At 40.2% G+C, this 24,646-nt stretch overlaps 2 protein-coding genes across 2 annotated transcripts in view; one reads left to right on the top strand and one right to left on the bottom strand.

Annotated features, from left to right (window-relative positions):
• The window catches only part of fam219b (family with sequence similarity 219 member B), a 179,995-nt gene that overhangs the window by 53,998 nt on the left and 101,351 nt on the right, over positions 1–24,646 (bottom strand). The gene's annotated exons all lie outside the window — the stretch shown is intronic.
• LOC140575309 (semaphorin-7A) overlaps positions 10,042–24,646 on the top strand; it is a 33,488-nt gene continuing 18,883 nt past the window's right edge. The window contains exons 1-8 of the mRNA XM_072695571.1: positions 10,042–10,156; positions 13,638–13,795; positions 17,049–17,156; positions 17,264–17,330; positions 20,774–20,881; positions 21,180–21,319; positions 22,798–22,970; positions 23,933–24,038. Of these exons, the coding sequence (XP_072551672.1) occupies positions 10,042–10,156; positions 13,638–13,795; positions 17,049–17,156; positions 17,264–17,330; positions 20,774–20,881; positions 21,180–21,319; positions 22,798–22,970; positions 23,933–24,038 (975 nt within the window). The remainder of the gene's footprint in view (positions 10,157–13,637; positions 13,796–17,048; positions 17,157–17,263; positions 17,331–20,773; positions 20,882–21,179; positions 21,320–22,797; positions 22,971–23,932; positions 24,039–24,646) is intronic.

The raw sequence follows: 24,646 nt of genomic DNA on the forward strand, positions 1-24,646 counted from the left end.
TTAGCCACTGAATAATAATAATCATTTTAGGGATGTAATAAGATTGACAGGTGTTAATCTCTCTGAACTGTCTCAGTGGTTAATGTTCATATTCATGCAGTTTTTTCATACATTTTCATACACATCAATTTATACAGTTTAAGTATCTTGATGATGATGATGATTATGATAATAATAATAATAAAAATAATAAATATTAAAAAGAAATAATAATAATAATAATATACAGCAGTAGCATATAAAGGCTGGCCACAAAGTGTAGCTGACAGGTTAGCTACAGGTAAGAAAACATTATCATCTACTTACCTGTTTTCAACAATTACATCATAAATTGACACAAATACCTCATGAAAAGCAACAACCTTTAGTAAGTCTCTCTAGAGTCATGTGAGAGTTAGCTAACATAAGCAAGCTAATGCTAGTCACAGATGCTCCACCTGACAGAAAATAAATAGACATATGTTTAATTTATTATTATTATTATTATTATTATTATTAATAATAATTATTTTACTCATATCACCTCATTGAACAACATCAACTTCATCAGGAATTTTACAGAGTGCTCCATGTCCAGCAGTATGGAAGCCCATTCCTGCCACTTAAAATCAAATCAAATAAGAAACAGGATTCTTTTTTAATCCAAAAACATGAGACATCACAAAATAATGAAATATCATCTCAACATATATAAAAAAAGTATTTAAAAGTAATGAGAAATCATCATAAAAATATAATAAAAATAATTAATGTATTTTACAATTATTAAAAATCATTAAGAGAAATTAGAAAATCATTTACAAATATTCCAAATATCATAAACAATATCTAAAAATATTTAGTGTATTTTAAAATAATGAGAAATCATCTAAAAAAAGCAACAAAAAAACAATAATTTCTAAATTATCATAAAATAATACAAAAAATATAAGATTATGCAAAAAAAATACAATCACCTCAAAGTATTACTGAGAAAGTAAGATAATGAGACAGCAATTCAACAAAAAAGAATGAGGTGCTTCCACACCGCAGTGCACCTCACTGTTTCTGTTAGCAGGAAACTGATCCCACTTGCTGGGTCATTACTGTGATATAGACTCCAGGTCAGTGGCTAAACCACCCAACAGAAACAGGCCTAGACGGTCTGATCAGAGATCAGAGATCCTTCATCTCATCATCCTGAAAGTTTCATTTACTCTTTCTCTCTTTCTCTCTCTCTCTCTCTCTCTCTCTCTCTCTCTCTCACTCTCTGTCTCTCTCTCTCTCTCTCTCTCTCTCTCTCTTTCTCTCTCTCTCTCTCTCTCTGTCTCTCTCTCTCTCTCTGTCTCTCTCTCTCTCTCTTTTCTGACTCAGCTATTAGAAGCGGAGCCAAATTAATTTGATCAGCTCTTGCTACTGTGATGGTGAACTGCAATAGGTCCCAGCATCCTCAGCAATTTCAATTATGGGGGGATTCCTACTGCCTTCAGGAGAAATGTTGGTGCAATTTTTCATGTCTCACTTCTTACCCTTACTTAAATCCAAAATCAATTTCATCTGCGCAGGCTTTCCACCCCCTCCATCAGACTGATGTGCTAATCACGTTAGCCGTGCCGAGATGAAGAGTAGTGTGTGAGGAGAGTGATTGTGCACGCTGCAGATTTCCAGCCCAGAGCTGCTTTTGAGCAAACAAGAGGAAACATCTATTTTCAGAAGATTTGCACTGCAGGCAGTGGAGCTCCTGCTCCTCTATTAGAACAGATCTGCTGCAGGGGGCTGCTGAGGCATGGATGAATGGGCACTGATACACAAGTATGTGTGTGTGTTTGTGTGTGTGTGTGTGTGTGTGTGTCAGTACTACACTATGTTTGTGTCCTGATGCATTGTATGTGTTGGTAACATATTCAGAATACATTTATAATACACCAAATGTCCAAATATTTGTGGATGCCCTTCTAATGTATGCATTCAGATACTTGATGTTGCACCCATTGCACAAACACACACACACACACACACAGAGACACACACACTGCTTGTCTATAAAATACAAATAAATACGAAAAAGATTGCAAAATCATGGGGGGAAGCCTCATAATTCATCTTTCTGTCCTTTCAGCAGAAGCCGCTCAATCATTAGTCACCGGCCACTCGAGACGTTCTCCTCTAGACGTTTAGAAGTGGGGTTTTCTGGCAGCCAGACAGAAGTTCTGTGAAGAGCAGACTGCTATGCTGTTAAACTTAGTTGATGCTAACCAGCTTCTCTCTCCAGATTCAGAGCAGTTTAACATGTAATGTAATGGCAGGTTAACAGTTATTATAATAGATTTAACACTGGCCAGTGTTCATTTTGTCAGGTGGGAACAGGATGGGGCTAGGGAGGAGACTAAGGAGGAGACAACACAAACAAAACAAAGCCATGTTCTGAAGAGCCAGATGAGAAAACCAAAACAAACTGACAAGAAGAAACAAGAGAAAACAGAGCAGAAAGACACAAACAGGACAAAAGTGACATTTCCCCCTCTTTTTAAAAACAAATCTTTCTAATGTGTGTTTTCGTTCTTTGAACATGTTGTATGATCTGAAAACTCCTAAACAAAACATTGAAAAGGGTATATGGACTGAATGTGGACTGAATATGGACTGAATGTGGACTGAATATGGACTGAATGTGGACTAAATATAGACTGAATGTGGACTAAGTACAGGCTAAATGTGAACTGAATGTGAACTGAATATGGACTGAATGTGAACTGAATGTGAACTGAAAGTGAACTGAATGTGGACTGAATATGGACTGAATGTGAACTGAATGTGAACTGAAAGTGAACTGAATGTGGACTGAATATGGACTGAATATGGACTGAATGTGGACTGAATATGGACTGAATGTGGACTGAATACAGACTTAATATATGGACTGACTGTGGAACTGAATACAGACTTAATATATGGACTGAATATGGACTGAAAGTGAACTGAATGTGGACTGAAAATGAACTGAATGTGGACTGAATATGGACTGAATATGGACTGAATGTGGACTGAATGTGGACTGAATATGGACTGAATATGGACTGAAAGTGAACTGAATATGGACTGAATATGGACTGAAAGTGAACTGAATGTGGACTGAATATGGACTGAATGTGTACTGAATATGGACTGAATGTGGACTGAATGTGGACTGAATATGGACTGAATGTGGACTGAATATGGATTGAATGTGGACTGAATACAGACTTAATATATGGACTGAATGTGGACTGAAAGTGAACTGAATGTGGGCTGAATGTGAACTGAATATGGACTGAATGTGGACTGAATACAGACTTAATATATGGACTGAATGTGGAACTGAATACAGACTTAATATATGGACTGAATATGGACTGAAAGTGAACTGAATGTGGGCTGAATATGGACTGAAAGTGAACTGAATGTGGACTGAATATGGACTGAAAGTGAACTGAATGTGGACTGAATATGGACTGAATGTGGACTGAATGTGGAATGAATGTGGACTTTATGTGGACTGAATATGGACTGAATGTGGACTGAATGTGGACTGAATGTGGATATTTAAAATCTGTATTCTGAATATGTATTCCCAGTTCCATCCCAACACAGCATTTGTCTCTGTACGCTGTATGTATGTCTGGGTTGTTCTCTGACACTTTGGTCCCGACTGTAAATAACAATGCTCAAAACATTTTCTAACCACAAACTGCAGAATAGCATCACATTTAGCACATCAGTGCACATCAAAGCTGCTTCTGCTAAATGCAGACACGACTGCTGGAGCCTTATCTATCGCATTTAGTCACATCGCCCTTCAGTTACATAACATGCTAAAGCTTGCACAGAAGACAGGACTTTCCCTTCATTTCACCCTGAGGGGGTTGGATACTTACTTTATGCCAGGGAGCCTTTTTCTAAAAAACACTTCTGACATTTCTGGCAAGCACTGAATCTGAATTTCAAAATAAGACGCTAATCTTCCAAGCTAAGCTGCTTTGTTCAATACGAACGCTTCTCAAGCACTCTGTGACACTAAACCCCTGGAGGTCTTTGTAGGCCTTTCGTGTGTACATTAGTGAAGTTCTGTGTAGACGCTGTTAAAGCTTCCAAAACTACCATATAGAGTTTGCATGGATATTCAGATGCAAACAACAGCTGGTTGAGAATTTATCGTGGTTGTGATGTCAGAGCCATGAATATATCCCCATATAAGCACCCACTCAATATACTGGAGTTTAGCCCCACCTTCACATTAAACTGCTGCTAAGTGTTTTTCCTGCAGACGGTTTTACCATAATTAGGATGTAGTAGCATGGCAGTGTGTGTTTGTGAGTGTGTGTGTGGGTAGGAAGGAGTTAAATGTCTCAAAAATCATGCAACTATGTTAATAAGCATTAATACATAAATATTTACTCATGTACCAACTCTAGAGATAGCCTTAATAGCAAATAGTGCTAAATCATCTCGTTTCACTTTATGTGACTTACAAAAAAAACAGTAAGGTTTAATTTTACCACCCTGTCACAAAACACTTTTTTTATGTTCATACCAATGTAAAAATATATATTAACAAATACAGAAATACAATACAGCCAGATAAAGTCAAAGTGATTTGTGTTTATTTACGTTGGTATTCAGGTATGTTTGAGGCTCATTCATATTCTATATTTACATATGATAATGAATTTGTCCATTTCAAATGTTGTAACCGGTGGTTGGTGTGGCGCAACAGATAACACCACTACCTGCCAGTGAGCTACCACACCATGTGAGAGACTGGGGTTTGATTCCTGGTCTGGGTGGCTTTGCTGCACTACACCAATAAGAGTCCTTGGGCAAGACTCCTAACACTAGGTTGGCCCACCTCTGTAATACGAGTAACCTTGTAAGTCGCTCTGGATAAGAGCGTCAGCTAAATGCCATAAATGTAAATGTAATGTAAATGTAACCCTCACTGTCCACATCCTTGCAAACTCTCTGCATCCTTTAAGTTGGCATGGATGTCAAGCCAACCATCCACTAGAGGGCAGTTCAGAGTCAAATGTTTCTGCCAACAACAAACATAGTGATGGTGGAGGAGGTCTTACTTACTGTAAAAAAGACAACATAGGCACCGGCAGTGTGAACAGATAAAACACTTCCACCGTAATTTTCTTTTCTGCCAGGGTTGGCTACACTGCCCCTGCAATTCCCAGTTAACACACACACACACACATTGTGAATACAGCCATACCACACTGACTGTCTGTCTATTCTGACTGTACAACCATGGCTCCCTCTTGTGGCCAAATGACCAATTAACCATATGTTAATTACTTATTCTTAGAAGTTCAGTAAAAACATAAAAGCGTTGTTGGTGTGAGCTGCTCAACCCATTGAACCCTTGAAGGCTGTAATTCAAAAATATTATAACTATTATTTATTTATGAACTATTCATTTATTTAGTAACTATATATTATTGAGTAAATGCACTGAAACTAATATATAACTCATGTAAGTCATTTGAGGATGCATGAGTCTATGTGCAGGCCTTTAGGGCTTAGAGCTAGAGGATATGGCATAACCATAACCATAACCATAACCATAAGCTGGTTAATCTTAGCTTTTGACCAGCGTAGGGGATGTCTTACTTTGAGGTTGACGGTTTAGGTGCTCTACAAGCATGTTCACCCTGACCAAGCTAGACAATCAATATGACCAAGCTAAACCATGCTGGATGACCAGCATGACCAGCAAGACCAACCTGGTCGACCAGCATGACCAGCATGACCAAAATCAAATGCAACACACACTATGCTGGTCAAATACTGGTTAGCCAGCTAGTTTACCAGCGTAGGGTATGTTTCCACCTGCATAACCTGCCTCTGACCATCAAAGAAAATCATCATCTTAGACCATCTGAAACCAGCTACCATCAAAAGCTAGTCTTGAGCTGGACTTTTCAGCAGGGCAACCCCAACATTTAGTTCATCTGTTAAGATGTTTTCTAGTATTGCACAGGAGACTGATGTAGCCTACAAGTAATGGAAACCGCCAGCAGCCAGTGAGCATTAGCAGCAAACGTGTGATGCATAAAACACACATTTGCTTCTAATTGTGTCTAGTAATTAAGAAATCTCTAACAGACTGACTTACATGTGGTGTTTGACACTGAATGCCATACTCCTATTGGTTGGACAACACTGTTGTTTCCCTGGCCCTGTAAAAACACACCACGCTACACCAGTGAGTCCTTGGGCAAGACTCCCAACGCTACATTTGCCTGCCTGTGTAACACAAATCACGAGTAAGTCGCTGTGGATAAAGGCGTCAGCCACATGCCATGAATACAAATATGAATGTCTATACGCATGGAGGTATGTGATAGATAGTAGTATGCAGGCAGACGTAGAGGTGGTGCGTACCTTGCAGGTGTCTGGTGTAGAGTACCTGCAGCAGCAGCCAGATGAAGAGCACAGGCAGGACCCCCTCTATCATCCCCCTACAGCAAAACAGCACACACTGCCATAGAATCTGCAGCCCGACCAGCTCCTCTTCTTCAGGACTTTCCATGACCGCTCCAGTGGACACTTCAGGCACTCTGTCTTTATTTATTGTCCCTCTGTTCCTGTATTTTGTCTCTATTTGTCTGTCTCTCTCCCTCTCTGTTTTTGTTATACCCCTCTCCCTCTCTTTCTCTCTGTCTTAGTCAGAGAAAGGAAGTGCTGAATCTTTTAATCCTGGTGGCAGTGGTCCAGTTCTGCTCGTACACTCTCTGGAACACTCTCTCTTTACTGCATCTTGAGATTGGTGATTAGCTCTAGGGTCAGTATGTGTTTTTTTCCCCCTCAGTCGACAGAAATCTAGTGTCAAGTCGCTTCAGATGCCTTTAATTTAACACATTCTGAAACCATGGGAGTGCACCAGTAGTGCTTACTGTGGAGAAGACAGTGGGTCCGTCTTGTTATCCAGTCAGCTTCCTCACTCCCTACTGCCTTCATAGGCAGCTGTCGAAAGCAGGGAGTGGCTTAACCAAGCCTAACCCTTTTTAAACTCTACAGTGGCGTCTGACAAGGGCTGGAAACATTAGGCAGCAAGTGAACAGTCAGTTCTTGAAGGTGATGTGTTGTTAAACACAAGAAAAATGGGGATGCGTAAGAATCTGAGACCCTTTGACGAGAGCCAGACTGTGATGTGAACATTTCCAAAACATCAGGCAGGTCTTGTTATGCCTCTTCTATTTATAACAAGACAATCCCTGGTTAACACCTGGTCTCTATGCATTTTGAGTATCAGGATTATATCTGGAGAAGGCAGAGCCACATAAAAATGCAAGTGTAAACTCACCTTAGACATCCCTCAAACCACTTCAGAAGGTTGTCTGAATCGCATTTGAGCCACATGTTACAGCAGTGTATACACAGCTGTCTCTCCAACCAAAGCCCCTCCCAGTAAAACCGAAGCACCAGTAATAAGGGCCTGCAACGATCCAATCTGCATATTTCATCCCACACAGCAACTGGATTTCAGTCTGACTAACTGGAGACGCATTTGACTACCTACTGTAAATGCATGTGGCTAAAATACAGACACTAGTCACATGAAGTGACCCGGAGTAAATGCATGACTGGAATTTCCCAACAGTTCTCCAAATCCACCTCAGAATATGTAAAACAGCAGGGCTGTTATGGTCAGTGGCTTTAAAAAAACAGTTTAAAATGAGAAGCAATGAAACAACATCAACAAAATCAGCATTCGTATCTCTGAGGGTTTCAATGGGTTGAACGACGAGCTGGCGTATTGGAAAGCACATGGCTACAGTGCTTTTAGGTGTCATGGTCACACTAACAATGCTAGCTTGTTTATTTCTTCCTTAGAAATTGCTTACTGACCTTAACAAGTCATAAACACAAACACAAGGCCGTGTCAGTTGACATTTAGCTGTCCTTTGAACCACATGTTGAGGCTGGGGAAACATCAGCCGGGTCTTGTGGAGTTTGCACCTACCAAGAGAGCTCCAAGGAAGGACAACCGGTGAATTGCCGACAGGGTCACGGGCACCTAAGGCTCATTGATGCAATCCATGGAGGCCTTACTTCCATGGTTAGGATCTACTGCTAACATTAGTGTAGGTGCCAGATACCACAGGACACCTTCAGAGGTCTGGTGGAGTCCATGCCTTGAATGCGCAGATCTGTTGTGGCAGCACAAGGTGGACCTTCTCAGTATTTGGCGGATGGTGTAACATCTATTTTTGTTGTTGGATGTTGGACGTCCCAAGGTCTAATTCTATGTCTCTTTCACTAGAATGGTTTTGAACTTTTCCTTCATGGAGATTTGGGAAAGTGGAGGAGACAGCACCACCTATGATCACCACCTATGACATTCTCCTACCTGTAGATGGCGTGCAATGCAAAGGAACTGTAGAGGAAGCATTTTTAATGTAACCTATTTAAGCATGTTTATAATAGGTTTCATAACTCAGTATTGTGTAAAAGATGGTGAATGCTTAAGTGAAAGGTGAAGAGGTGAATCTATTGTGGCTTTTAAACATGGAATAACAGAGTATATTCAGCTTGATTGCTCTGAATATCTTGTGACTGTAATAAACATATTTCCAAGCTGAAGCAGCTTCACTGTACCATGATTTCATTATAGTTTTTATGACCTTATGACCCAACATGGCAATACAGAGCACTTACTGGTTATTTGCTGGTGTGGGAGGAATTATACACTTTTAGACTTTGCATCCTGCCATCCTTCTCTGTCTGACCCCCACCTTAAAAGACTTTAGAGAATGCCCCAAAGGTGGTATGGGGGTGTGTTCTCAGTTAGGGTGTTGCAACATGTGGGTACTTCGGATTGGCTGGCTAGACCAATGCTTGGGTAAAAATGTCAATCTGGTCAAGATAAAAGCACGGTATCTCTGAGTAGAACTCAGTGGTCATACCTTTTGTCAGGAAATCTGAAGAAATTACAATTCGGTGCGAGATGTAAAATTACAGACTATCACATAATCTGCAGTTTGGACTCATTTCCTTCTAAATGCAACCTGTTCACCATGTATTTATTCTCATTTAGTCTTATTTACTGCCTTTTTTGAATGCTCAAAAAATAAAAGCACATGCCTCACATTCCCACAGTTCCCCTTTTAATCCATTACAGTCAACTGGGCCCATCTCCATACTTTTGATTTCTCTATTATGTCTTTCCTACTTAAAACAATGACCCCTTTTACACCTGTTTCCTTCTTGATTAATCTTGAGTATCAGGATTTTATCTGGATAAGGCCGAGCTACATAAAACCTGCAAGTGTGAACGCTCCCAAGACTCATTCACACCAGATACTAATACCATCACTCAAACTACTTCAGAAAGGGGTCTGAGGCACATTTTAGCCACAAGTTATAGTGGTGTAACTGCAGCCGTCTCTGCAACCAAAGTCCACCCAATAAAACCAAAACACCAGTGATAACGGCGGCGTAACGAGCACATTTGCATCCAACGAATTTCTGACCAGAGACGCAATTGACTACCCAGTGTAACTGCATGTGGTTAAAACTCAGACACTAGTCACATGAAGTGCCCAGGAGTAAACGCGGCCAATGAGAATTTCATAACCATAAAAACCTATGACTGAAATATATACCTTCATATGTACAATTTTGAGGATGGAACACCACTTCGGAATATGTGAAACAGCATGGCTGTTATGGTCAGTGGCGTCATAAAACCAGTTTAAAATGGGAAGCAATAGAAAAACATCAACAAAGTGAGCTGGCGTATTGGAAAGCACATACCTACGGTGCTCTTTAGGTGTAATAGTCACACTGACAATGCTAGCTTGTTTATTTCTTCCTTAGAAATTGCTTACTGACCTTACAGAGTCATAAACACAAACACAAGGCCGTGTCAGTTGACATTTAGATGTCCCTTGGACCACATGTTGAGGTTGAAGTATCAGATGAAGCTATGTGTGTGTGTGTGAAGCTGCATGGCCACACCTCCAGAGCTAGAGTCAAGCGCAGTTCTTCTTCCTCACAGTTCTTCTTTGCTGCAGCATGTCTCACACTGCCCTCTGCACGGCTCTGTTAGCTTTAATATGGACTCAGGTTGGCCAAGCCAAACAGGACAAGCATCATCATCATGCAGCCAGGATCCTTATTAACCATACAGGTAAGAGAGGCAAGATGTGACATCTACCCAGTCTTGGTTTCTTTAACTGTGTGCCAGTCTCTAGTTTAACTTGTAGGCACTGTAACCCATGTAGTGTGAGCAGGTTCACTGTGCACTTTTGCATTACAGGGCAGGATATAGACTTACCTTAACTGTTAACCTCAACTGTTAGTCCTGAATTCTTAAATGACTGTTGAAGTTCAGACTTACACAAGTGTGTACTATCAGCAGTTTCATCTGACCACAATTTGCTCCCCTTTAAGCACATGTGCATCCACACACCTGTGTGATGCCATACTGCATTTTAACAAATTCATCTACTTGCTATACCAATACTTTATATTTAGAACAGTATTAGTGCTCCCTTTATGATGAGTGGTAAACGCTTTCTGAGTTATAAAGCTGTATTTAAAGAGGATGGAGTGTAAATATGCTCACAAAATCCGTTAATGGGTTCTAAAGGTTATTTTGCTACCGGTCGTCTCATGCTCTTGAAGAGGGAAATTCATTGTTAGACTACAATGATATCAGTAAATGTGGAAACTCCCAGCCAAACATGCTCATGTGGGGCTCACATGGGTGGAACGTGGGCTAAGTGGGTTACAGGTGGGCATGGGCTCTGTCACTGGGACCCAGTTTGGCTTTCCCAAATAGGCCTTGTTGTTATAATCCAACCCAATATGACATGGGATCCTCTAGTCCCCATGTCCCCTCCTGGTCCCATCACTGACCCTGGTGGGCATCCATAATTGGGACCAACATGGAACCCATGGACAAAAATAGGCTACCCATGCAGGCCCAACAGGGGCATGTTATCTGGGTTAGTGCATTAGCAGTAATTAGGGTTGGGCACTGTTCACATTTATTCACAGTTACTGGTTCTGGTACCAGTAGTGTTCTGATGCTGTACTGGGCTGAGTGATGGACTCTCAGTGTGTATCAGGTTAGTGTCTGATGCTGTACTGGGCTGAGGGATGGAATCCCTCCAACTTTATTGTCATTATACTAATACATGCTTGTACGGTACAACCAAACACTGTCAGGTCGAGTCTCCGGTGCAGAATAGGTAGGACATGAGACAGGTTGCATAGACAATAAGTACAATTATATATGTAATAGATACTAGATAATAGATAGAGACACATATGAGGGGGGCAGAGGGGACATAGAGGGGAAAGATTCTTTCTTTAAGTACGATTTTGCTGTACAACACCCTGCCTCTACCTCTCTGCCTCAGTGCCTCGGAAATCCCAAAATGTTTTCTGAATCATTTCATGTAATACTTTTCTCTGATGGAGCTTTTGGAAGCACAGAACTTAGAATGTTTGTGGAATGTGAAATGTTGTGGAACTGCTGTTCTGCTACATTAACAGATGTTTAGCGCAGTGGTTTTCACTGTGTTGGGCATGATCTCCCAGTGGGCCGTGGTGGTAGTGCCAGGGGGCATTTATTTAAGTATTTATTTATTGAGTCACAAAACCTTGTTACAATGTAAAAACATTCAACGTTAAACATTTTTCTAAACATGACTAATGTTAATGTTGGCATTCTGAGTGCCAGTATCTGATGAACATATCTCTGTACATATCAGTTCGCCTTACTCGCTTGTAAACTGTCAGTTGCTAAGAAGCTGATAAGAGAAGGACTGGGGTGACCTATCGACGTAATTGATGTAATTGCTGATGGAAATACTTAACGATTTAACAATGTGTGTCAATGCATATTGATGGCCACACCCACTGAAAACAGGGTCTGGCTCTTCTACACTAAATAGTGTGTTAAAAAAGCACACCACTAATATAAGTGTGTGTATTATTGCAGTGAGCAAAGCGTGTGTGTGCCCACAGGCATCTAAAGTGTGGGAGTATTTTTGGACAACAAGTGTGGTGCTCTGTGAGCTTTGCAAAGTGTAGATGGTTTTTGTAAGAGGGTGTCTTAAGATGAATTATTTTCCTTGCACTGCATTGATGCAATGCATTTGCCAGAGATTACTTTAATCCCTTCACACTCCAAGGCTACACTAAGGTGTATTACTCATTAACTACAGGGCTTTTCTTTGGTAATAGGCAGGTTTATAAAAACACTTTTGGCCCACTTTTGGCCCATAGACTTTTTAAGGGTTCAACTACATAACCCCTTTGATGAAATATTTCCATTTTAAGTTTTAAGTTTAGTATTTAAGTAAAAGTATTGATACTCCATTTCTGTGTCAGAGGTTACCTGTTGACACTGAGGTCTATTTTGGGAAGATGATTAAAGAAAATATTAAGAAATATGAAGAGAAACCAATAATTGAATTGAATAAAATGAAGTGTAATATTATAAAAACAGTTGTTATTGTTATAAAAAATAATTAAAATAATAACCAATTATTGTTACACTATTGTAATTGAGCACACACACACACACGCACACACACACACACAAAACCTCTTTAGAATAATCAATTAATTAGTCATTAGATTATATAATAATAACAACAACAATAATAATAATAATAATAATAATATATTCATTAATAAATAAATAATTGTTAGGTGTAGCTCAAGTAAAGATTGATAGCCAGGTATAACAAGCTGCAGGTAACGAGCCTGACTTACAGCTTATAATACACTAATACAATGGCCTAACAACAAGCAAGTGGAAATGGAGAACCCAAAGCTTTCATTGCAAACAATGAAGGTCAGTCTTTAAACCCTGCCCGCTACAAACCGGTCGCTGGACCAGGGTCTGTTTTTGTGTTTGAAGCGTCATGCTGATATCCAGCTTCAAAAAAACCCTGCTGTGAAGTCCTTTACACATCTTCAATCAGAACACGATCAAGCTCACCAAACACTGACAAGGAGGAACGGATCCATGTGGTGGAGAACAGGGAGCTTTTATGACCCTTATTGTTAATCAGTTGTTGTTTCTCAGTTTTCTGAACATTGTAAAACAAACGATGGTATAATCGCACACTTCTGCTTCAGCCTCGGCCTTCAGCCTTGTGCCTACAATTGCAGCACATCCGTGACAGTGTCTCATGTATTTTTGCGTAATAATAAAAAAAAGCCATGGTTGAGCTTGTTGATTGGTCTACAGTACTGTATGTTACAACTACAGTATGTTGTGGTGTAGACCACCATTTCTTTTTTTGAGCATATTGAATCCATCCATCCTGGTTAAATTCATACAAACATGAAAGTGTGTGTATTCCTGTTGGTTGTGGAAGCTTTTGTGGTCAGTCGTGTCGGTCAGGGGTTCCAAAATATAGTCACCCCTGGCTGTCCATTCAGGCCACTGCATTTCTTGGCTTCTGTCAATTACTTCTTGGTGCCTGACTGCTACTGCTGGTCTGTGAAGGGAATGTGTTTTGATCTGGTGCTCTTGGCAAGATCTTTGCTCAGAGCTGTTTTGTGTAAAATCATGAGCCGGTCACAAGCGGCAGAGTACATTATATAACTGGCTTTAAAACTGACCTTCTCTTTCTCTGTTTCTCTAGAAGCAGAATTTAAACGTTTTTGGATTCCAACTGATATCTCACAGATGAATTCGGTGTGGAAGTTGGTGAAGGACCCTGTCAGTTCAGACATCTATGGAGGAGGTCTCCATGGCTTGTTTAAGTTTAACACAGAACAGACAGGGACAGACGTGGAGCAGGTAAGCTGCACGTACCAAGTTTTATTATATTCATACTGTGCTTCATGCTTTCTGCATATCATGTTATGGAGTAAATGTAGATTATTCTGCAGTCACATAATCATCATGGTCATCAGCACATCGGCCTTATCATCCTCTTTCAAGTGATGCGTTTTTGGCATTCTTTAGGCTCTTTAAGCTGGATATCGGTGGCTTTAAATTAGATACCCCTAACCTTTCCTACATATATACAAAAATTGCTGTCAGCATTGCAGCAGAGACTGAGGAGGTGGGGGGTCAGCCTGTCAGTGCTCAGACCATATGCTGCACACTACATCAAATTGGTCTGCATGGCTGTCACCCCAGAAGGAAGTCTGAAGTCTTTACACAAGAAAGCCCGCAAACAGTTTGCTGAAGACATGTCAACAAAGGACATGGATTACTGGAACCATGTCCTATGGTCTGATGAGACCATGAGATTCATTTGTTTGGTTCAGATGGTCTCAAGCATGTGTGGCGACAATTAGGTGAGGAGTACAAAGATCAGTGTGTCATGCCTACAGTCAAGCATGGTGGTGGGAATGCCATGGTCTCGGGCTGCATGAGCAAGCAAGTGTTGGGGAGTTACATTTCATTGAGGGACACATGAACTCCAATATGCACTGTGAAATACTGAAGCAGAGCATGATCCCTCCCTCCGGAAACTGGGTCGCAGGGCAGTGTTCCAGCATGGTAATGACCCCAAACACACCTCTAAGATGATCACTGCTTTATTAAAGAGACTGAGGGTAAAGGTGATGGACTGGCCAAGCATGTCTCCAGACCTAAATCCAATAGAACATCTTTGGGGCATCCTTAAGCAGAAGGTGGAGGAGCGTAAAGTCTCGAATGTCCGCCAGCTCCGTCATGTCTTCATGGAGTGGAAAAGCATTCCAGTTGCAACCTGTGAAGCTCTGGTAAACTCCATGCCCAGGAGAGTTAAGGCAGTTCTGAAAAATAATGGTGGCCACACAAAATATTGACACTTCAGGAACTTTCACCAAGAGGTGTACTCACTTTTGTTGCCCGTGGTTTAGACAATAATGGCTGTATATTAAATTATTTTGAGGGAAGAATATATTGACACTGTTATATAAGCTGCACAAAGTGTCATTTTGTCAGTGCTGTCCCATGAAAAGATATACTTTAATATCTGCAGAAATGTGAGGGGTGTACTCACTTTTGTGATACACTGTATGTACTCTACGATAATCTCAAGCACATAAAATTTAACAAGGACGTCCAATGTTTTGCACAAAACTGTACATATAACACAATAACTCTGTTGCCCATCTGCTACCATGCATAATTTAACATACCTAACCCACTCTACCACATTCATCACCTCTGTTAATCAGATATTATTTATGCTGTGGTCTATTCACACAATAGTCTATTCACAATAACATCCAGTCATAAGCGTCTCTGTGGTCGCAAACTGATAAAGAGCTCTTTCAACAAGTGCTTTAACTGAGGGGTTACAGACACCATCAGAGTGGAGCAACAGGGCATTTTAGATGTCTGAAAGCTTTGTGTAAAATGTATATCTAAAGACACTAATAGGGATTTGGAAAAATAATGGTGAAGCATGTTCTGTCACAGTATGCGATCCTGTAGTTTTATTACCTTAAATTACGGGCCGGTGTTTAATCTTGCCTATGAACGCTTTTGTTCTTCTCCATTTCCCAGCACACCTATAAATTACTGCTCTGTAGCCATCGGTTATCTGGCACAGATGTGAAGCAGAACAAAAAAAAAAGGTTGACTACCCCAAGCTTATTTTATTTTGCCTCTGAACTAAGCTTACTCAACACTGAGAAAAAGTAGGCCAACTAACGTGATACAGTGACTGATCACAGACCGATCATTTTTTAATATACCTTTATTACCTTTAGTACTTTCTACTTTTTTTTAATTTATCCCCTACCCTATTTATTGTTTAGTGTCTTTTTCCTTTAGTTTAAGACTGTGTTCTGTGTTTCTTTGTTACTTGTCATGCGTGTTGCTCTCACCAAGACAAATTCCTTGTATGGGTAACATACTTGGTGAAATAAAGAGATTCTGATTCTGATTCTGATTAATATCTCAGTTTAGTCAAAAGCTCTCCTTACTCAAAAACAGTAATAAATGAGCTGCAGCTGGAATCGCTTAAATATTATTTAAGATGTTTAGTCTGTGGCTCCTCCCCCTCAATTTATTTACTGCTCATTCCCATCTGCAAGTTAGAACTTCCCATATCACATGGGAGGAGGCCTTCCTATTCTCAGACTCCTGACCACTCCTGAGGGCTGTGGTGTTGACAGATTTGATCCCATGATCTCTTGACAAACAGACAGTTGCACCACCCCAGTTCTGAGGTAAATTTACTCAGAGCTGTTTTTATGTAGTGTAATTTCACAGCTCTAGACCGGCCCTACGGTCTATCTGCCCACTCATTAAGCAGTGATTAGATCAGAGGTTCAAATGCCAGCAAGGGCTCAGACCTCCACTGTCAAAAGCATTGTGTGAAAGGGGGACTTCTAACTTGCAGATGGGAATAAGCAGTCAGACAAATTGAGGGGGAAGAGCCACAGACTAATATTACACAATATTTAATCACATTTAAGCTCATTTACTTAATTAATGTAAACATGTTGTGATGCAGAACTAAGGAATGTGAGTTAGGAGAGCTTCTGACTAAACTAAGTTGAGTTAACTCAAAAAGGCTTTTCCAGATTTGGAGTGGTCCAAACCTGGTAACATCACCCTAGCAACCACCTGTTAATTAAAATACTTAAAATAATAACTGATAATAACAGGAAACACTTACCTATACCCTAGCAACCAACTTTTAATATCAACACCCTAGAAACATACCATAGTAACCACCTGGCAACCCCCTAGACTAACCTAAAAAGTACCAAAAATATGTTTTTATGTGTTTTATAAAGATATAAGTATATTATTTATATTACTATGGCACCTAATCACAGTTTGTAACTGAAGGTGGATGTAATGGATGCTGTTGCCTGTATGCAGCAAAGGGTAAGGGTGCTTACGCCTGTGTCTGTGTTACAGGTGTTCTCAAACATGAAACAGCGCATGTGACTGTTCAGTCACCATAGTGCAGGTTCCTTTTTACAGTAAAAAGAAACATGACCTTTCTTCCCAAACAGGGAACTCATTCACAGCAGCATGCTTGGGTAAACGCTGTCGAATCATTGTTGTTGATTTTTCTGCTTTATTGATTTTCCAGGTTTTCAACCAAAGCATCTCATTGCTGACTGAACAAAATCATGGAAGTCAGCTGTTTATCTGTAAAAAGACAAACAAGGATGAAGAGGATTGTAATTGCTGTTACCTGGTATGTCAGTATTTCAGCAGATTCTCTTCAAACATATGAGATCATCCTAAATTCTCTATCCCAGAAGACCTTCGTAAATGAAACGTGTTTTTTTTTGTTCACGGCAGAAATCGAAATCAGACTGCTTCAAGATAAACACTCCAGTGCATGTAAAGGATGCTTCCCTGGTTATTGGTAAGAAACTGCACTTTTACTTTTATTAATTGGGACTTTGTAGAGCAGAGCTGTGCATCTCAATCATATCACCATTATACAAGTATACTAGCAACACCCTATCAGCCATGTGGGGTATCACTGCAGTCACCTGGCGACACCCTAGCAAGCACCTGGTATACCATAGCATCCACCTAACAGCAGCACAACCAGGGATATAGTAAACACATAGCAACACCCTAGCAAATATTTGTCGCAATGCCATTTCAATCACCTTGCAACACCTTAGCAAGCACCTTGGAAACCACAGAAACAACCTAGAAATACCTAGGCAACCACCTGGGATATGATAGCAACTGGTTAGCTTAAAAAGCCATGCAAATACCTGGAATAACATTAAAACTACTTTCCAACAACCCAGCAACCACATGTTAATAACATAGGAACCTCTTAGCAACACCCTAGCAACCACTGAAAATACCATGATAACCACCTGGCATATGTTTTCTTAGGTTTAGATCTAAATATATAATTTATGTTTAAAAAGCCACCGGATCACAGTTTTTAACTGAGAGTGGATGTAATGGATGCTGTTGCCTGTATGCAGCTGAGGTACCTACACCTATGCCTGTGTTACAGGTGTCCTCAATCATAAAACAGTTGAGATGATGCAGAATCGGTCACCATAGGGCAGGTTCCCTTTTTCAGTTTTGGTTCCTGTAAATGTTTCTTCATTTCCGGTCATTGTTGCCCTTAGCTCGAGCTCTGGACCTGCACTTCCAAAAAAAACACATAGTAACAGATCGCATTTCAATAGTTAACAGACTGCATACTCTATAGACAATGTGTGGAAGTGAGTCTGGAAACCTGTTGAAATACTGCAGGGTTTTATGTGCGCTGTGCTTGCTGATAAAAAGTGGCAAAAATAACATACATGGAGCAAAAAGATTAGAGGAGAGGACAGAAGAGCTTGGCCACACTGAGCAATGCTAAGAGTTTGGGGCAGACTAGGCCTGTCAGACACATGGAAACTAAGGGTGTATGGATTTCAGCATGAATCTGAATTTGAGTCAGTGGATCAAACTGGAGAACTTTAACCCTGAAACGACCTCCTCTCTTCTTTTAGCTTTAATGGAAACCATGGTCAGTTAATAAAATGCGACACCTGTTTGCAGCCAATCAGAGGAAAGTGGGAGGATATGGGGAGGGGCTTATCCCTGCATGGACCCAAATTTCAATAACTCAGATGTTGCAGTTTTAAGGGTGTATTTTTGTAGAGGGTTTTGGAGAATCTTGAAGATTTTTTGGATCCAAAGCGGCCCAGCATGACAAATTGTGCATTATTATGTCCCTGGTGCATATGCATGCAATCTGAATGCAAACATTGCATTAAAGTAGACCATATGCCCAAATGTTTGTGGACACCTAGTTCCTGCTATATTATTCTAGGACAACTCAGCAAACCATCTGAATGCTTAAATGGTTCTTTGCTTGGTTATACAGTTCTTCTCCGTGGTGGAAAACCTCTTGCCTATCCCAAGAAGTACTGGAAAGAGCACCATCCTTCCAGAGAACACAGTTCCACGGCCCCACAGCCCAATGCTGGGGGACTTTATACTCCATTACGTAACAGTGGTTGTTCTTAAGAAGAAAATTTAGAAAACTATTTGAATACTGGTTCTGTGCCTGGTTCTTTAAGGAACCTTTTAAAATGGTTCTATGCAGCACCAAAAAGGGTTGCACTATTGTTATTAGTCAATGAACTCGTTATTGAAACCCTTCTTGGTTAAAGTACAATGAAACCTTGAAGAACCATCTTTGAAAAGGGTGCAGGGTGTTCCTTATAATTGGCTTCACATTTCCCAGCAACTGATTTGCATTTTTATTATCTGAGCAAATTTGTATAAACGCTGGAATCAGTAAACACTCTAGAGAACATTGTATCCTTTTATGTCCCACATTCATATTCACATTATACCTCCAGGATGATCGTTTGAAATGTCCGATCCCCTGAATCTTGTGCTGTCAAGGGCTGTCATAGCAGATTAGGTGTGTTAATATATCAGCGTTATATCACTGTTATCACCAACTTTCATGACAGGTACTCAAATGTTTGATGCCGTATCTTTTTTTTAAATTACCTGATTAAAAAAAAACAGCCATGCCTTCAAACATTAGGGTATCTGATATGATAATAAGCAGTAATGGTAACCTGGGTACTGGGTTATATTAATGGACAATATGCATGTTGTTAGAGCTATTTTTATATTTTAATTGAAAATGGATACTGTACAATTGTGTTTCATTCTTTATTAATATTTGTAGCTTTTGCATTTGGATATATAAGAATTTAGGAATGTAATTGCTTTGATTTGATGCAATTTGATTGGCGGCTGAGTTTAGTAAAAAAAAAAAAAAAAGCAGTCTTTTGACTGTCATGTTGCTTAATTTGGAAGTCAGGAATTTATCTTTTTTTTGTATGATTTTAAATTTATAGTAAAGATACAAACCCCAAAGAAAAGTTTGGATTCATCTTTAATTTTCCGATACGTGTCGCATGTAAAAGAACTTCAAGGCTAGTGAGTCAGCACGCTGCACTCACACATGTGGCATGGTTATGTCAATGTTAAGTAGCAAGGTTTAAGTGTTTATTATTTTATAAATTAATACATTTATTTAATATATATTTTAATACTATAGTACACTTCCTAATGACACTCTTTCCTATGAAACTCAGCTCTTTTTTAATAATTATTTAATAATGAGCAGTAAAATATATATAATTCATGGAAATTGGAAGGCTGTTCAAATTGGCTTCCTCAGCTGTTATTAATTATTCTGAATTCTTCACAGGGGCGTAAGAAAATACTGACATATAGAAGTATTGCAATACTATATTTCGCAATACTGTATTGTTTTTCAAAAACACTGTGTTGATTTTTTTATAGTTTGGTGGCAGACAGTGGTTCATTTTTGTGTGTGTTCAAACCCTGACCAACTTCAGATCACACTGTTGCCAGTTGGCAAGTCAGTTTTCCTAAAATTAGATTTAAAGAAATCGCAATTTATTTTCCCACTCATGGTATTGCAGTATATCCCAATATACCGAACAGATTCTCGTCAATAAACTGCCTACTTGTTCAGGTGTTAATCAATGCTGAATAAACCCATCTACTGTGTTGTTGCTATGCCATAGCCATTAACCCAGCTTCTAGGCTCCACAAACAGTACCCACACATTAACCCACAGCGCACATAGCACTATGAGCCAACCCAGCAATCTGGTCAGAAAAAAAAGCAACTCAGCAGTTTTTTTTTTGTTTGTTTTTTTTGCTTGCCACTTACTTGCTGAAAAGAGGCCCGGACCCGGATCTCTGTAAAGCTGATCTGTGACAACAGCCATTGTGAAAAGCACTACATAAATACATCTGAATTGAGTTAAGCTGAATGTGTGTTCCTCTCCAGGAAAAACGCTTTATTTCGCCATGTCCGGCGAAAGTACTGTAGCTACCACTTTGGGACTCTACAAACAGAACAAAGACAGCTTCACATGGCCACAGCCAATCCAGATAAGTAAGAGAGCCAACTGGCATCTTTGTACACACCGCAGGCCACCTGCTGTACATAAAACACCCAGCTGTGTTAACTGGAACTGTGATAACTGGCTTATCTTATTTACTAAGAAAGGCATAATGTCAGTGTTGGACTATTATAATATATTATTCATTATTATATTATATATTATATATATTATATATATATATATATAGTTTTTTGTATTTTTTTCTTTTCATTGTCTTGCTGGACGTTATTTAAATGATCCTTTTAAGGCTAATAAGTGTGCTAAAATTATGTCTTTTCTGTCATTCAGCGACAAGATACGTGAAAATCCTAGCAAACAGAGACAGCGAAGCACTGGATGGGAAAGTGTACTCCTTCTACATAGAGAAGAATTCCGACAAGAACCCGGAGACGCCTTTGTGGATTCCTCGAGTTTCTCAGTACTGCATGGTAAGCAGCCTGAAGCTGTGTTTTTTTTGTTACCATTGTTGCTTTGTGAGCTCTCGTCTCAAGAGCTCTGATCAGCTCACGAACAGCTATGCCTCAGGACTGGATGATATGAAATGATATCCCAGGCTAATAACAAATAAAGAAGTGTGTCTGGAGTCTTCCAACAGCAGACAAAGACTCATTCAGGCCAAAACAGAAATGTATTAACATTCTAAAGTGTCACAGGGTCAGTGTCACTGGGTCGGTGTCACTGGGATAGTAGTCATGAAATTTTCTCTAAACCCATTTGTCCGGAAATGGCTGTGACATTCAACAGAGGTTCATTGTTCTTCCTTCTTAGCCAAGCACCTTTCTCCAATCAAAGAAAGTTCTGTTGGTGTCACCTGTGTATTCCTGAATGAGTGCAAGCACAGAAATTCATCTTACAGTAATAAGGAAGAGACCAATTGTTGTGTCAGTTTCATGATGAAGGCAGAATGACTGCATCATTGTCTTAATGCAGTGTTTCTCAACCCTGGTCCTGGAGGCACCCTGCCCTGCACATTCTAGTGGACTTCCTGCTCTAACACACCCCTTGCTGCTCTAAAAGGGCTTGCTAATGAGCCGACTTGTTGAATCAGGTGTGTTGGGAGCCAGGAAAGCACTAAAATGCGTAAGACCAGTGTTGAGAAACACTTGTCCTGTTACGCGTCCTGTGTATAGAGGGTATGCACGTGACGTTACAAGTGGCGGAAGTCACTATGACCACAGCCACGACCACAGCCACGTCCACTGAGTGGCAAAAAGACAGACAGAGTGGCAGCATTAGTACTTAGTATGAATGCCACTAACACAGCTACAAAACAAGAAAGCGTCACCCTGTATGGTCAGTACCTAGTAACGCCCCCTTTGCCAGAAACCTATGACAGGAAACCTTAAGCTGTAAGTCGTTGGATTTGGATTTGGTTTAGGAGTATTGTTGTGATAACTGTAGTCTTGTTTGCCCCCCTGCCGCCCTTCCTTCTCCTCTCTTTTCTTCCTATCTCTCGCTGTTCTGTGTGTGGAGAGACAGAGAAAGATTCGGACGCTGGGTATTATCCATCTCTATTCTTGATCTCTCAACACACACAACAGCACCCCGAAGCAGGCCATCAGTACACATTCCACGACTGATATGCCAACACCTTTCTGTTATACCAATGCCTTACAAAAATACAGAGGTTGCCAAAAAAAGGAGAGACACTAACCTGGTATTCCAGGAATGTCTTTGAAAATCGCTGGTCATAATTCCTCTAAAGAAAACACACACACATTATTTACAATACGCTACATCTTGCAAGTGGCTCCTTCCAGGCCACAGCCATGTAGATATTAGCACTGATCTCAGCTCAGCCATGTCGGTTAGTCGGTTGTGAATGAAGTCTGTGGAACTGTGGCAGTACAAAGGCAGTACTGTGGCCAAGAACCTGGCAGCTAATTATATGCTCTGTTTGTTCCAGGCAGATAAGGGGGGGACTAAAAACCAACTGCAGTACCGCTGGACATCCATGCTGACCGCACGCCTGTTTTGTGGGAACAAGATAAAGAAAATGACCTTCACAGAGCTACTGGACGTTTCAGTATTGGAAACCTCGAGCAACACCATGATTTATGCTCTCTTCAAAAATGAATAGTAAGATGATGTGCAGCGTAATTTTTAGGGGCTTAAACTTAAACTTCTTGTTTAAGCAAACAGTTCCGCCACAGAGGACACACTTTTACATACTTCTACAACTTAATATTTTAAAGAAGTTTGACCTGCGCAACCAGCCACCTCCTTTTTTTCAAATTACAACCCTTACAATGTCATCAGGCAAACCAATGCACTCAGTGAAACAGCCGGGTACTCAGCTCTGATGCACTGGCTTGCAAACGTCCAGCGTCACACTGAGGTGATGTGGGGAGAGAGTGAGCCATTCACACATCCTCAGACAGAGGGCCAATTGTGCTCTCTCTGGCTCCGGCAGCGTGACCTGGGATTCGACCTAGTGATCCTCTGGCCACACTGGCATAGTACACTGGACCACTTTGGAGCCTTTTTATGTTATGTTTTAATATTTTTTTCCAATATGATAAATTGCAACCATTTTTGTGTCCTGAAAATGATTATATTAACTTGTATTAATTTTCACTTAGAAAACCATTTGTTTGTATATGACAGTATTTCACCACTGTCACTGTCACAAATTAATTTTTCTTCCTGTTTTTCACTTTTTGACAAAGTTTCCTGATGAATGGACCAATAGAAATGCTCCGTTCATTGACTTCCACTGAAAGCGAAGTAGGCTTATGATCTGAAATTGACAAGCAGACATGTCAGATTGATTATGACCCTTAGAGAACATGAGGGTGATCTCTGGCCAATGCTTCATGTTCTCTAGCCATCTCAGCAGCATTAGTCTAGTTTTGCCTGTCTAGCATCTTTGTGGAAGTTGCATCCCTGAATCATGATTTCAGAATGCCTGGGCTTCTGTCAGCTGTCTCTTTCCAGTTCCTCAGATGAACTTAATTTAACTCAGACAGTGGCCTCAGAAAGTGTGGGTGCGAGCTTGTTTTGTCAAAGGTAAAGTGCTGATCTGTGTGTCTTTCCCACAGTGGCATTCGGGCTGTCTGTGTTTACACAATGTCTGAGATCACTCGGGTCTTCACAAGCGCCAAATTCAGAAATAAAGAGGAACCCAGTATTCAGACTGCTGGAGAGGTATGGTCCTTTCACACATATGATGCAAACTATCATAGAATTTGATGATTTAGTCAGATATAGTCAGATATGTTTTATGTTCATCATATTATTGTTCATCACCCAAGACATACTACAGTGTACTGTAGGTATGAGGCATTTTTTTTAACTCCCAAGTGGAAAATTTAGGAAGCAGCATACATACTACAAAAGGTTAACGGTTTAATGCGTTACCCTTTTTTAACGTTGCGTTACCCTTTTTTATTTTAACACAAATGAATCATCTTACAAAGTCTGGTCCCAACTTCTTCCTGAAGGCCGCACTGTGATGTATTAGCATTTTTATTTAGTGTTGTAAACACAGCGTCGCTGCTGGTGAGGGTAGATTACACTTTATTTATGCTGAAATATGGATTTAATCTCATAACTAACTGTCATTCTCATACCCCTCCCTTATCTCTCTCTCACACACACACACACACACACACACACACACACACACATATACACACACATATACACACAAACAGCTGCTCCTCTCTTAGCTCTTAGCTTAATCCAGTCCAATCACTGATCATATCTGTGAAAAAAAGCTGTTGAAGCATTAAAGCTTCTGTATCCAGGCTGTG

This window comes from Salminus brasiliensis, chromosome 13 (genome assembly GCF_030463535.1).
Source record: "Salminus brasiliensis chromosome 13, fSalBra1.hap2, whole genome shotgun sequence".
NCBI lineage: Eukaryota > Metazoa > Chordata > Actinopteri > Characiformes > Bryconidae > Salminus > Salminus brasiliensis.